Genomic DNA, 14,908 nt, shown 5'->3' with positions numbered 1-14,908 from the left:
CTTGGAAAAGCAGCACTTGATCTGAGGGACAATTCATCAAGTCATAAATATGAACTATATAAGCAACTAATAATGTCATAAAAAATTGCATACGCAAAAAAAGAACTTGCTGGAGAATGTCCCATGGGCACTCAGGGCTATTTGACAGCATAAAAACTCATCTACGGCAAGAAAGGAAAGGAAAACAACTGAGAGAGAGAGAGAGAGAGAGAGTTTTAACTTCAAGAATGTAGAAACATATATATTAATATTTATGTCTAATTTTATACATCTTCACCTGAAATTTTACTCAGAAAAATGAAAACTGTTGTAGATCTGATTTCATTGCAAAAACTGGATTACACAAAATTTTGAACCAGATTTCCAAGTCCAGACCTAACATGATGCAGGATACCATTCTCTGCATGGCTGACCACAACCAACAGAACACAAAATTGATTTACATCTTCAGAAACAGCTTCCACCAGTACTGAACTATGCTGCATGATATTTTGAATTTCAGAAAACTGCACATGATCTATACAACTCCATATCCACAGCAATAAAGATGGTTTTCTGCAAATATCACATGGAAAGAGTCAATCAATTACTCATACAAATGGTGATATAAGGTCGATGTCATGGAACACAACAGACAATTAACAGGGCAAAGAAAGAGGAAAGAAGTAACTCACATTTAGATTGAGCACTCATATCTCGTGATTGAAATTGTACTTTACAAGATAGCTGCAGGGCATCTAGTTGCCCAGATACTCTACTAGACAGTACCATGTAGATGCATACATGGCGCATCCTAAACAAACCTGAGTATGCATGTCTTTCAACAATGAAGTATTCAATACACAAGCCTAAGGTTTTCTGAAAACAAAATGTGGATATACAGGGAAAGGGAAAAGGAGAGTGAGACTTCTAGAATCTACATAATCAGATGTGCCACATCACTTTCCACTGAGCACTGCAAACATTTTCCTCAGTGCCTGAGAGATTTCTGCAAATGATGGTCTCTCACTTGGTTCTGACGACCAGCACCTCTCCATCAAAGATCTCCATTCAGGATCACACCAAGAAGGTACTTGTGGACGTAATGAGTTATTCACAATCCCACCTGATGAATCGCATTATGAAATCAGCACAAATTATTCATAACAGAAAAATAGCCATACAATACTACTCAGAGTTAGTGCAGCTGTTCTAGTCAGTAAAGTGAAGAAATTTAATATGAATAGAGCAAAATTTGAGTATAATTATGGCCAATTCCTTTTTTATTTCCACACAACTTCATGTATCATGAGAAAGGTGTTTTTCATTGACCAACAATCATCCAGTTCCAAAGGGGAACACCTTTTTTAAAGAATTTACAGAACTGCAAACAGTGAGTCATATAGACAATGTAGGTTTTATTGCTGAAACTGTCACAAAAAATATCATTCATTCTAATGAGAACCATATGCAACCAAGAGTGAAGACACGTATATGGGCAATAAGTAAAACCAGTCCCAAATTGGGATGGGATGTTTATGTCCCTTTTGCTCCACAGGATCCACCAACCCTAGGGTGGAGAGGATGGTGGCCAGAACAAAAAGAGAAGAAAGATAGAGTAGAAGAGAAAGTGAGGGAGACAAGAGGGGTTGGAAAAACAACTCCCCTTCTCCCCTAACACACACACACACATATATGGTGATGGCAGGATTCCGCAGAAGGGAAATAATGCACAAAGCATGATAGTACTCAAGCTTGTTTTCCCATATAGATATGTGGCTCCTATCAATCAGGATTTTCGTCAGAAAAGTACTCCAATCCTGGCTTCAATTGAAATGTATGATGGTCTTGATTAGGTCCAGTTTTGACGAAAAAAAGCCCATCACAGAAGAAGTGGCCATCCTTTTTATTGGATATGAAATCAACACACCTGTGATTGTCTGAACTTCGATTGCTACCTCATGAGCCAGCAAGAAAAATGCTTTTGGAGAAAAAGGGAAAGAAAATGAGAGGGAGAAGGAACTTATCAAAAATGGGCATACAGAGCAATTTTTTATGGTGTGTTATGTTCCACACCAAGGATGTTCTTTTGATTATGCAAATGATCTTGCAGAAACAGCGGGCAATATTATTTTTCTTCTTGTGTAAATTGTTGTTGTATTTTGATTCCTTGATCAATTCTCTCAACATGGAGGTATTTAATGAAAAATGACAAGCTGAAAAAAGGCAGGAGAAGACTGAGAAGAAACAGTACTGCATATATCCACTTAATCATTATCTACAGAGACATACATGCATGTCTAATCTACTTGTCTATTATCTGTAACATGTGCAACATGAATGCATGCCTGCTCCTCCCCTCTCAAACAACATGAGTACATGTGTACAGCACATGCAAATATGTGCATATAACATGTGCATACATATATAAAGAAAGAAAGATAGAGACATTACAGAAAATGGAAATGGAGGGATGGAAGTAACCAGGAGAAGATACACGATCTATAATATAAGAATTACCAATTATAGAGGCACAATGCATATCTGCATAAGGTTCTTCTCCTGTAAGTAGCTCCCACATGACAATCCCAAACGAGTATACATCAATCTAAATCAACCAAAAGAAACACATGTAAGAAGCACACAATTCATTTTAAAATAAAATAAAGAATAAAAGCTGGAGATTTACTCCTTTTGTGTTGAAAAACACACTCATGTTTAACGAGGCTAATTAAAAAAATATTTTTTCCAGAATGTTGAGCAGCTGTTTCCTTTCCTTAAAAGTCTTTGTCATTGTCCTTAAATAGAATTAGCGGATCTTTTTAATCTAACAGGAAACACATGTTTTTTTCCATTATCTCATCCCATACCCATTTCTCGCTTCCAACTCCAACGTTTTCATTCTTTTGCAGGAGATTCTTCATCAGGAAGATTGAAAGATGCTATATATGTGTGTGTGCACATGAGAGAGAAAGTGCATGTGAGAGAGAGAGAAGTCGAACGTGAAATTTTTATATAATAATCAATAAAATAAGCATGGTACGTGCAGTGTCAGGTAAGGCGTGGGAATGTCATTTGGACAAGAAAATGATGTAGAATTTTAAAAGACAGTATCCATCGATCATTGAGCACGAATTTGAACTGTACAAAAGAAATTAGTTTTTTGTGGAAAAGCTCTAGCACCATTGGAGAAGCAATAATTTCTCATGGCTTGCTTACTTTTTCCGTCACCATGTTGTTCTTTCCATTTAGAAGCTCAGGTGCCATCCATGGTAAAGTTCCACGAATACCGCCAGAAACTAAAGTATGTTGCCGTACCTTTGATAGGCCCAAGTCTCCAATCTGCAAATAATTCAGAAAAAAATAAGCATACAAACTTGGAATCATACATCTAGAGGACTAAAGGACATGAAAGTTGAAACAATTTCACCATAAACCAAAAAGCTATCCAAGAAATAAAAGCCATGCAAACAGAAATGGAAGTACCAAGATAAGAAAACAACCATTAATGAAAGAAAACAAATACTCATGCACATGCAGGTTCAATTTTTTTCCCTTAATTTCATAGTTAAGCTGGGGATCGTCAAGAATAAGGTTCAAATTTCTTTTGGTCCAGACTGGAGCACAGAATGAACCCTATCCTAGACATCAGGCTCAGTGCCCATCAAGATATTTTTAGACATAAATAAAAAATTATACGAATTTTCCCTTTAATGCAACCTGACAATTTTCCCTACAAGGCTTGCTCCTCTGATCAAGAAGACTTGTGAACATCACGAAGTTGGCACTCTGGTGCAAGTTGGGGACACGGAATGTGCATCCCTTAACATAAGGTTGACTTGAGTTTTCTCCCAAGGCAGTAGAAGAGCCTCAAGTGTAGCCCTGCCAACTTTGAGTGCACTCCCAATGCAACTACTTGCCTCACTGCCCACGCACAGCCAACAATGCAGAGTTTTTCTCTTGGCCTAGCCCCCATGAAGCATTTATAATTGTGAATTTAAAGAAATAAAATAGTCTTGAAAAAATATAAAACTTAAAGAATTTTTACTTCTTAATAAATTGAAAATAAAAACATTTGAAATCTAAATGCACTAAAAATTTAAAAACAAGAAGTCATTTGCAAAAAGAACTTTTAGTCGAAAATGAAAAAAAATCTTAGCACATAGTAGGCAAATGTATGTAACTTCCAGAAGAATGATTAAATATATCTAAAATACCTTGTGCAGCTAATATATCGGTATTGCAAACTCACAGGAACATTTATGTCCATTGAATGCACAACTACATCAGCTTTGTAAACACGCACCATTTATAGCACACAGTTGTGCATGCACAAGTTTCGACAATTTTTATTTGCCCAATCATCCTTTGAAAAGGCCATGCAACTATTGGCTTATTCCAACAGTATGCCAAGGATAACAAATTTATATGTAATTACTCTACTCTTAGAGAAAACATGCTTGAAAACATCAAGTTCAATATGCAGAACTTTGGATAATATTACAAGAAGACCGCTTGCTATAGTTGGGGAAAACTTTTCAACATTTAAAAAAAAAACTGTATCAAGAATACACAAAAATTAGTGGCAGGAAATCTAATAATTAGTAGAATCAAGTCTTTGAACTTGTTTAACAAGGTTTCAACTTTCAACCAGCTAAAGTAAACAAAAAGGGTTTAGACATGGTGATTTTCTACCACTCTTTTAGTTACCAACAACCTTCTAAATTTGCCTCGTCTCCAAAAGCAATTTGGGAAACAAATGTAATCTAAGCCCTACTAAATATCAGCTTAATTTGAGGATACTCTGGCAACAAATACGTATCATCAGTAATGTCCTTCCTTTTGGATGAAAGAAAAATTCCTTTGCCCCACTTATTAAATAGGAAAATGACATCTGTCTACTTAGATTAGTTGCACATGCAACAGTTCAAGATGTCATGGCAGCCTTCCTAACCTAAATAAGATGCCACTGTTTTTGTGAAAAAAACATTACAACCATGACATTTTTAAATACATGCTCATTATTCAACCAAGAACCAAGTCCACAGTGGAGCATTTTTTTTTGTGCTGAGTTGTTTTAGGTATTGATCAATTACATTTGCAACTTAAACCAACCAGAGTCCTAAACATCGCCCTTTGGACTTACTTTGCAAGAGAATTCCTTAAGAGATTCAAGAACACTTGCTTTTCTTTTGAAATTTGACGTCTCATAGAAAATTGCCTATAGTCTCCATCCTAGATTTATTTCCTATAAAGTAAGGAAGTGAGGATCACTATGGATGATTTCCTGAAATCCACATCCAATATTAAAATATGTTTTTTGGGAGAGAGAGAGAGAGAGAGAAGAAAAGAGATTCCACTAACTTTGGATAGGATAGGAGAAAGAGTTGGAAGCCTTTCTATTAAAATAACTTGACTCTTTTTCCCAAATTATTACTTGCCAAGAGCAGGAATGGAGAAAATGCTTATACACACAAGTGAACATATACTCCAGGGCAAGAAATACCACACTTCCAAAGTGCCGAAGGAAGTGCACCTCTAGAAAAGGAACTGTGCCTCCCAAATGTAGCATGTGTATTTCTGGTAGAGAAGCACACTTCCACAAGACGGAAAACTAAGCTTTTTTTTATGAGGCAAGTCTACTTAATGTGTGCCATTCCATTTTTCACCTAAATTGGTAAAGCATTTTTACAAGAAAAAGTTTGACATAGAGATTAATACGGACAAGAAAAGTACCTAAACAAACACCAAACTCAAAGCAAAAAGAACTGGGCCCTTTCTTATTGGGTTTAAGGCTTTTTTACTAAAATTGGATCTCATTATTGAGCATACTTGTTGTCCACATTGAATTAACTAAATATTTGTTCTTTTTCTAAAATGTGGTTTTCATATATGATATAACATATTAGTTGATGACAAATGTAAGTTACTAATCAACATACAAATGCTTGTCACTTGTCAGCAGATGTCCATTGTTAAGTGATGGCATATGACTATAATGGATTTGATTTCTCTGACTTTAGTTTCTCAATTATAAGTCCTACTTCTTTGTTAGTTAAAAAAGTATTATAATTTTATCCACTTCCCAGTCGCTACTTAGTTTCCTTCTCAATATGTTTCTTTCAACTTCTCAATATGTATCCATTTGAACTTTCTGCATTGGCAGTTTCAGCCAAAAGTACATAGAGAAGGCTGAGGAGCCAATGCCAATTCAAGAGCAGCTCACTCCAAATAAATCCACAATGGCAGGCAACCAAGGAGGAGAGATGGTGGTTGCACCGTGCAAATGTCACCAATATTGTACTAACAGGTATGAGCTACATGATATTGCTTGATCCAATGCTTATTTTCTAAGAAGCTCCTTCTGTAGACCACTATCATAAGCAATTATGATGGTGGTTGGGCAACTGAAGTTCCATAGCGGAAAAACATAACACAGACATCTGCATCATGGTACCATCTTAAAGTTAACGCAAGGACAAGCTCCAGTACATCTTACCCCATAAAAGTTTATGATGGTGCCCTTTCTAGGGTGATTACAAGAATTGATAAAACGTAGTAACATTAATAATATCCAAACAATCACCAGGGATGCAAAGGACTTCTGGTTCATAGACAAAAGGAGTCCACCAAATTTCAATGGAAAATACGGCCTCAAAACTGATTTCTTCACAAGCATCCAATAAACTGTATATCCACATGACAAAAGTTATAAGTAATGTATAAGATCAAACTCTTTAGCACTATCCACAATAGAACTCCAAGTAGCCAATAATAGGACACATGCAGGTAAACATGGGACAAGCTAAACCTCCTACAAAAATATTAAAATGTAGCATCTGCAATAGGTGACAAACAAGGTAATTATATAGCAACAAAAGATCATGTGGAGCAAGTTCTGATCATGGAAACAAGCAAAAGAAGAACTAACATACGATTCTCAATGGAAACATGACGTTACAACACGGCAATATTCTGACAAGATGAAGCAAGCTTGCAAGACAGAGTTATAGATGGCTGAATCAGGACCTCCTCTAATTCCTGAATAAATGTTCTTTGCAAGCCTAAAACATGTAATGCTTATTCACACCTTACATACAGGCCGATGAGGGTCCTTCATGTTCACCAATAGGTTTTCGCACTTCAGATCAAAATGGACAATGTTCTTCCCATGCAAATATTCCATACCAAATGACGCATCCATGGCAATGATTAAGCGTTTACGGCGATCAATTGTTCTGCCCAATCAAGCTAAAGAGGTTAGATATAGAAACAAATATTAGGTGGCATCTTGGCAAGTGATTTTATTTGATTTGTGAGGAGGAAATAATTAAATGACCTACCTATCTTTCTTTTGTAGGACTTGTTTTAGGGACCCATTAACCATAAACTCTGTTACAGTAGCCAATGATCCTTCAGGGCCATCACGGACAACACCATAGAATGATACAACATTTGGATGGTGCAAGGAACTCAAAATCAAAGCCTCTTTCCAAAAGTCTGCAATCTAAGAAAACATAACAAAAGAACGATATAGGATTAATTCTACTACACAACTAAAAGAAAATTCACAACCAGGGTAAAATAAAGGGGAAAAGGCCCAATAGCAGAGGTGAACATGACTTTTATGCAGTTTTCTGAAACTTAAAAAACTAACAAAAACCACAAAAAGAAAGCTCCGCAATATCTAAGTGAACTACAGATTAATAGTTTCTGAATTATATTCATTTTTTATTTTGGAATATGTGCAAATAATTGGTGTTAATGCAGAACAGATCCCGACTAATCATATGCCCTTTCAAGAACTTTGAAATGTTCCTGTTATTACGGATTAGAGAAAAATTCACAATCATTTGAGGCATGGCGACATTATTTCAAATTACGAGGTCATCAACCGCATTGTTACCCTGAAGAAAAAGATATGAAGTGTTTTCTCTCCCCAATTAACAATACATTGAAGTCTTGAATTAAAAATCCATTGAAGTTATTTTTCTATTCAATAGTTCTACCATAAAACAAGTGTTAATTCTATTATAATCCTATCTAAATAATGGAAGAGGTGCCCAGCCTAACCTATGTCAGTTGGTGAAATTTAATATTTGCAGTGTGCTTCTTAAAATTATTCAAATAGCTCTCAACTCTCAAGATATGCAGTTGCAAGAAGGCACTGAAGAAGGATGTGGCCTTCTATCATTCCATTTAATGAAGGAACAAAATCAAAAGTGGAAAAAGGATCAGTAACAGACTCTATCTTCCATCCAGGAGTAAGATAGAGAAGGAAAATGTAAGCAAAGACAAAACAGAGAGAGGGGATGATTGTGTTAGCGACAAGAGCACAGAGAGTCGGAGAGGTGTAATCACAAGTCACGACTATGAATAGCTTTTTCCTTGTTCATTATCTTCGAGAGTTGAAGTCAAGGAAACAGAGTACAAACCAGCCCAGAATTTGGGTCAGTGTGTACTCCCACCTTTGACCTGAATGCTGAGTTGAAATACCTTAGTTACCAAAAGTTATCGCTTAGGAAACTAAATGGACTTTGAAAATGTCGTATCCTAATTATCTATACTATTATAGTTGTAACTAAAGTATTTGAAGCTAAGCTTCATTAACTGCTAATCACAAAGCATGCAAACCAGGTCCAAAGCTGCAGCAGGAAGAGTTACCAATCGTTCTCGCTCAGATGGTCTTCCAGCAAAGCAGCTAGGTTTAATCCGTTTAATTGCAACATCAGAACCTTTCCATTTACCATGATAGACAGAACCATAAGTACCAGATCCTAGTTCACGGATCTCTTCCAGATCATTGTTTTTAATCATCTGCAAGATAGATTAACTTGCATCAAGAGGAATGCAGCTTAGATTACAAAATAAAATAATATAAGTACCTGTAATCCTCTTTCTAGAGCTTCTGCTTCTGCACTAGTCATCTCAATCTTAGATGCTTTGGGATGATCACTATTAAGATCTTCATCCTATTTCAGAAAGTGGACAAACAAAAATAAGTAGAAAACACCATAAAGGTGGACCTGCATTAATAAGGAAATTTGAAACATAATCCAGTCACAAAGATAGATAACCAGCATTCAACCTCATGGAGGGATGATCTAAGTGATTCAGCGTCAGGTGCCTCCCCTGTATGATTTTGCTCTTTGTGAAGATCAGAGCCATCACCTCCTCGGCCTTGAATCTGTTGTAGTCCTTCCAGTTTTGCTTTCTTCATTGATGCCATCAGCTCGGGTATTAAACTCAAACATTCAGATGAAAGTTCCATCTTTTTTGATGAATCAAGAGCATCCCCAGGACCAGGTCTTACACCATCACTACTGTTAGGAATATGAGTACCACGTGCATCAGGCTCGATTGAAATTGCTGCTTGTTTTGGCTGGTACACCTCTTGGACTGTCATTTCTGTTTCTGATAATCTTTCTGATCCAATGGCATCCATGTTGTTCTTGAGTGGGGATGCAGAAATGGGAGAACCTACTGTATCATGATTCCGGGATATAGATGAAAATGTAGCGTCTTGAGGTTCTTTACTTTCAGCAAAACCAATCAAATCTCCTTGAGGTTGGATAGATATTGGAGCTAAGAAATTGGAGCCCCTATTATTTTGTGACAAATTCACAGGCTTCTGACAATTAGGAGAATCGCACCCAGCATCCACAACTGCCTCCATACACACTCCAGCAGCACCAGCATTCGGCTCTTTGCCACCATCAAAATGAAGCATGGTGTAGTTTTGTTCATTAACAACGTTCCTGTTCATATATAGAGCATGATCAGCTGAAGATGCATCAAAGGGATTAATCGAATGTGGACTTCCAGATTGCAGAATCCTAGCATTGTCATTATCTGGTGGTACACAAGAAAACCTTGGACTTCCCACCGGTGCAGTATTCAAAAACCCCGAGTTGAGAGCACAATTTGGCTGTTGCTGAAAATCTGATAACTCATAGCCTGGGCTTCCACAAACAACCGCCGGCCCAATCTTGTGCAATGTGTATGCAGGCCCAACTGGACCATGGAATTGATCGTCCTTGCTAGATACAGCAGCAAAATTTCCATATCCCATTCCAATGTCATCAAGAACTGGGGATTGCATATGAGGAACAAGACCTACACTGCCTTCATTATTGAATTCCCCGATAGAATTGATATGGTTGGGATCTTCATGGTTCATGTAGTTCAGAGGCAAAGGAAGGTTGTCATGACAGCTGGGTGGGAATGGAACATTTCGTTCATTATTTCTTCGTGGTCCAGATATATGGTTTCTAGACTCATCTGGCCAATTATTTAAGCGATGTGCAATCCATCCTCTCTCATGGCCATAACATTCACCAAGGTTATGATGAGATTCGTTTTGATCTTTGGAGTAAACCCCATTCTCCTTTGCATCACCATTGAACAAGATTGTCTCCTTTCTTGAATAGTATTCTCTACAGCGATCACAGAACTTAGTGCTTTCACTTGCCTGGTCCAGCTGGGTATGGACGTGTTTCCAGCGACCATCTGGATAATGCGACTCAAGAAAAGCTTGATTTCGCATGAGAGCAAAATGACTAGGCTCGCATTTGCTAATTCCATCAAACACAGGCTGCTGGTTGCCTGCAGGAACTTGAATCCCATTGCACTCAGCTGCCACAGCAGTGCCCTGTTGCATCTGAGGCAAGTTATCGACAAGAGCTACAGGGTGGTCGTAAGCAGTCTGATGGTTCGCTGCAGCAAAAGGACCAACATTTTGTCCATTACTGCATTCATCAAACGCTCTCTCATGAAGATCAAATGCCATGCGATAGCGGCCAGTCGAAGGAGAAGAGCAGAATTCTGACACAGCCCTCGAGTCACTAGAAGGCTGATGCCCAGACGAATAATAAGCAGGACTCCATGGCATCTCCATCTCATTATACCTCGGTGTGTGCATCTGCGGCTGCACTTCTCGTCCACTAGCCACTCCCAGTGGCTTTATTTGTGGCAAGCCTTGAAAACCAACCTCGTGTTCTTGGTACACAACCGAGCCATTGCAATGCCCGATAAGTGGCTGATGAAGAACACCGATCGGGTGGGCGTTATATTGTGGAACGACCACCTCACAGTTCCTCATGTTATCAAAGTGCATCGAATTGAAGAACTGCTCCGCAAGCTGGAGCCTATCACTCTGTCCACTGACCTCGGACTGCCTAGTGAAGTCTGACGGATCGCTCAAGCTGTTTAACGCGTCTACGTACCGACGCTGCGTCTCTCTCTCATCCGTATCAAATAAAGAAGCATCATCATCAGGATGAGAAAATAGGAACATCCTAAGCCGAGTAAATCCATCACCTTGTCCAAATTTGTCGTACTCCTCCATCATGTTGATCACGTCGTCATCATTCACGACCGATACCAGGGCGTCGAGGTCCTCATCAGGCTGTTGATACTTCAATAGTGAGACTGAATCGAACAACTCCTTCATCTTCGCCATCAATTCCACGAATTTGATGTCCCGAGAGACGCTGACGATGCGCGTCTCTCCTCCCACATACCTCAGCTTCCCATCCTGCGGCCTGGGGAGGATACTACCCCCGAAACTGCAAAGAAACTTCACTCGGGGAACGTCATCGGCCGTCGCCAAGGAATTCTCCATCCCGCCCACTGCCTGGTTCTGACTGTTCAAGGACTCCGACTCCAATTCAAGCCCCTGCTTACACATGAGGGCGCCAGAGCCCTCCTAGATCAAAAGACACCCGAAAACACACTCTTAACCATCCGATTAACTAAACGGACAACGCCTGAATTCAAAACTCAATTTCTCCAACAGCATAGATCGCGATCGAAATGCCCCCGCTCGAAAATCACCGCCATCGTCATCTATCCAAACCCGAAAAGGCACGACCAATCATACTGCGAGCACAGCCACGTACAAATACGAAAACGAACAAAATCAGCAGCTGAAACCGAAACAAGAAACTGTAATCGATGACCATACCCTGGAAAAAAGAAAAACATTAAAAACCAAGAACGAGCTAATTCTAACCCAAAACTGGGAGCTTCGATCAATCCAAAAGCACCAGAAAGAACGGAAAACCTATCAGTAAAACGACCCAAATACCTGAAAGAGCGTCGAATTCCGGCGAGAGAACGAGAGCGAGAGAAAATTCTCCGATCCCGAAAATCCTTCGAAAAATCTTCCTCGTTCTCCTCCGCTTCTGCAGCGAACCCTAGACCAAAAAAATAGGGACAATAAAAAACCAAAATTGTCGTTTTTTTTCCTAATTATTTCTGGTGCCGAAAATTGTATTTTTCCTTCCCTCGCTTTTGGGTGCCGATAAACCTCCGTCGTGGAATGCAATCCATGTTAGCCATTCCCACTCCGCAGAGTTTTCAACCGTCAAATCGACGTTCCAGTATTTTGCCACGTGTCCGAAAATGCAACGTGGCATGCAATAACCATCGCCTTTTTTATCTGTGCACTCCAAAAATCAGCCTACTATTCAATACTTTCTTTGGCATTTTTCTTATTTTGTTCTGCCTGATTTAAAAACGCGAAACGAGGCGAAATATCATAGGCAATTTTCCATGCCCCCCAACAAAAAATGAAATTGAGATTTAAAATAAAAATAAAAAGTCTGCTCCTATGTCTAATTTGGAATTTACAACGATAATTATTCTTATAATCTGACGATATCTGCTTAATATTTATTTTTTCATTAATTGGAGTTGGCATTTGAATTCGTATTTAATTATTTTGGAGAATTAGTTAAAAAGTTTGTATAAAAGGGCAATATTCTGCGAATGATGCCTCCGCGAATAAATTTTTGCTCGCTTCGGCCCTTTCTTTCTAAGTTTAGGATTTCGGTGGAGGTAGGAATCTTTCAGGATTATTCGCTCCCGCGAGGAGGCCCTGGCTGGCTGCCAAGTCAGCACCACGTGGCACGAGCAGGCTGGAAGTTACGTTTCGCTTTTACGGGGGCCAATAAAAGGACGCCACGTTGCGATCTAAGGCGGTCACTAAAAAGCGTGCCGATCCGGTTACGTGATCGCGATTTGCCGGTCCGTGAAACGGAGCCCTCCATCTTCTTTCCCCTTTTTCTTACAAAAAAAAAAAACAAAAAAATAGATTGTAAGTTAATTGTAACAAGTTAACAGGTTTATAAATAGTAAACGAGTTAATATTGCAACGTTTTAGGGGAACAATGAATCAACCCCCAAAAAATGAGAAAAAACGTAAATTTATTAAAAAAAAAAGGTAATCAAAATTCGGTGAGCCAGATTCTATCCTCACCACTCAAACTTTCCCTTTCCTAATTACTTTCATCCCCTAATGTTGTTTTATGGTGTCACCACCTATCATACTTTAATTTGTATATCAATATCATACTTTAATTTGTATATCAATGTATTTCTTTTATAGTACGAAGAGATAATGTTATAAAGATTCAAAACTATAATTATTCGCCTATCAATCCTCATCCTAATGTTTTATATGAGGAGCTTAATGAAAAACCATTAGAATCTCCTTTTAGAAAAACGGGTGCTCCAACAATTTTATGCAATATCGTTTTTCAAAAAAATTTATATAAAATGAGTTAATTTTTAGGGTTAGGGCTCATGCAAGCTCCTGCTTGGCCCATCTATTTTGTAATCTCTTATTTTTTGGAGGAGCCCTCCCAATCCCTGCTTTTCTTGTACATGTATGACCGTAAGAATACCTTATTCTCTCTCTATATCTTGTTCACCTTTAGGTGGGCCTGGATCGGCCATGGCTGGTGCAACCATTTCTTGTTATAAATATCAGGTGCGTAATAACGTATAAATATAAATAAAAAAAATGTGTTCACCTTGAATCAGACCAGGCACCAAATCAGATAAGTCCAATTTCATTTGAATCGGTTGGTTTTATATATATATATATATATATATATATATATATATATATATATGAATGAACAAATAAAATTTTCTAAAATTCATATATAATTTTTTTTTAAACGAGGCAGGCTCCTATGGGCCCTCCCTTGGCTCCACTCCACTTCTTATACTCTATATATAAGAATGTATATATTGACAATGATGAAATTTTTCGAGAGGGAAGAGAGATCTGATCCAACATGGTGCATATATGACCTAATACCTTTCGACCCTATTTTCAGCTCAAATAGATTCTAATGCCAAGTAAGTAGTTAAAATGTAAGTGTATTAGATACACCCTTATCACTGATCCAATTCTTCAGTTGGATGAAGTAAATGGATAGTGAAAAAAAAAAAATAGACCTGATTTTAAATTGGACTCTCGTCCGGTTAATTGAATCTGAACTTGAGTTCAACAAAGATTCGACAAATCCGTTAAGCCTGAGGCTAAAGCCAACTTTTGTGCCCAAGCTCTGCTCGATGTTTTTTTTAATATATTTCTTTTTAACATCAAATGGGCAAGTTTTTTTCTACTCAGCCAAGGACCAAAAAGTTTTAACGGAAATAGTTGTCAGCGCATTTTTCTGTTGTACTTTTACAACGAAATTGATCTAAAGAAAGAAGGAGGCTCACCTGCACCTTGACAAGTCATTATTGTAAAATGAAAATAAAAGATCAAAGAAAAAAATCTGTTTCCACCTGACCAGGGGCTAAGTCAAGATTTTTTTCAGAGACGAGCCAAATCATTGGCAGGCAGACCAAACTAAAAGAATTTAATTTTTTCAATATAATTTTTTTTCTTACGCTCACCTGGGCAATGACCCAAGTGGGCCCCCCTCCCTCCGCCCCTTGGCCTGACAATGTCTGAGCAGAATGCTGTGACGGGGTGTGGCTCATTTATTTGTTGGGTTGAGCTCGGCACAACGGATCTCAGCCCACTAGACTGATTTTCATGCCCAGACTCAACCTGATCAGGCCGAGTATACAATTGGCTGGTTGGGTACCCAGGCCTGATGCTTAGCATTATTGAAGGGTTGCCCTT

General features: G+C 38.4%; 1 protein-coding gene across 3 annotated transcripts; it reads right to left on the bottom strand.

Annotated features, from left to right (window-relative positions):
* Nucleotides 1-213: 213 nt before the first annotated feature.
* LOC116250137 (uncharacterized) lies at nucleotides 214-12,281 on the bottom strand. Of its 3 annotated transcripts, none has more exons than XM_031623572.2 (10): nucleotides 12,068-12,281; nucleotides 9,068-11,945; nucleotides 8,865-8,951; nucleotides 8,644-8,796; nucleotides 7,323-7,486; nucleotides 7,070-7,217; nucleotides 3,199-3,321; nucleotides 2,500-2,587; nucleotides 675-1,105; nucleotides 214-555 (listed from the first exon to the last, which is right to left on the bottom strand). In XM_031623572.2, exons 2-9 carry the CDS (start codon nucleotides 11,666-11,668, stop codon nucleotides 939-941), a joined length of 3,531 nt encoding a protein of 1,176 aa, XP_031479432.1. In that variant the 5' UTR covers nucleotides 11,669-11,945; nucleotides 12,068-12,281; the 3' UTR covers nucleotides 214-555; nucleotides 675-938. The 3 variants fall into 3 exon arrangements, with proteins under 3 accessions (XP_031479432.1, XP_031479433.1, XP_031479434.1); XM_031623573.2 differs by having other exon boundaries at nucleotides 9,068-11,906; XM_031623574.2 differs by having other exon boundaries at nucleotides 9,068-11,859.
* Between the last annotated feature and the right edge of the window lie 2,627 nt (nucleotides 12,282-14,908).

This window comes from Nymphaea colorata, chromosome 3, assembly GCF_008831285.2.
Source record: "Nymphaea colorata isolate Beijing-Zhang1983 chromosome 3, ASM883128v2, whole genome shotgun sequence".
NCBI lineage: Eukaryota > Viridiplantae > Streptophyta > Magnoliopsida > Nymphaeales > Nymphaeaceae > Nymphaea > Nymphaea colorata.
This window is presented reverse-complemented; position numbering and strand designations above follow the sequence as displayed.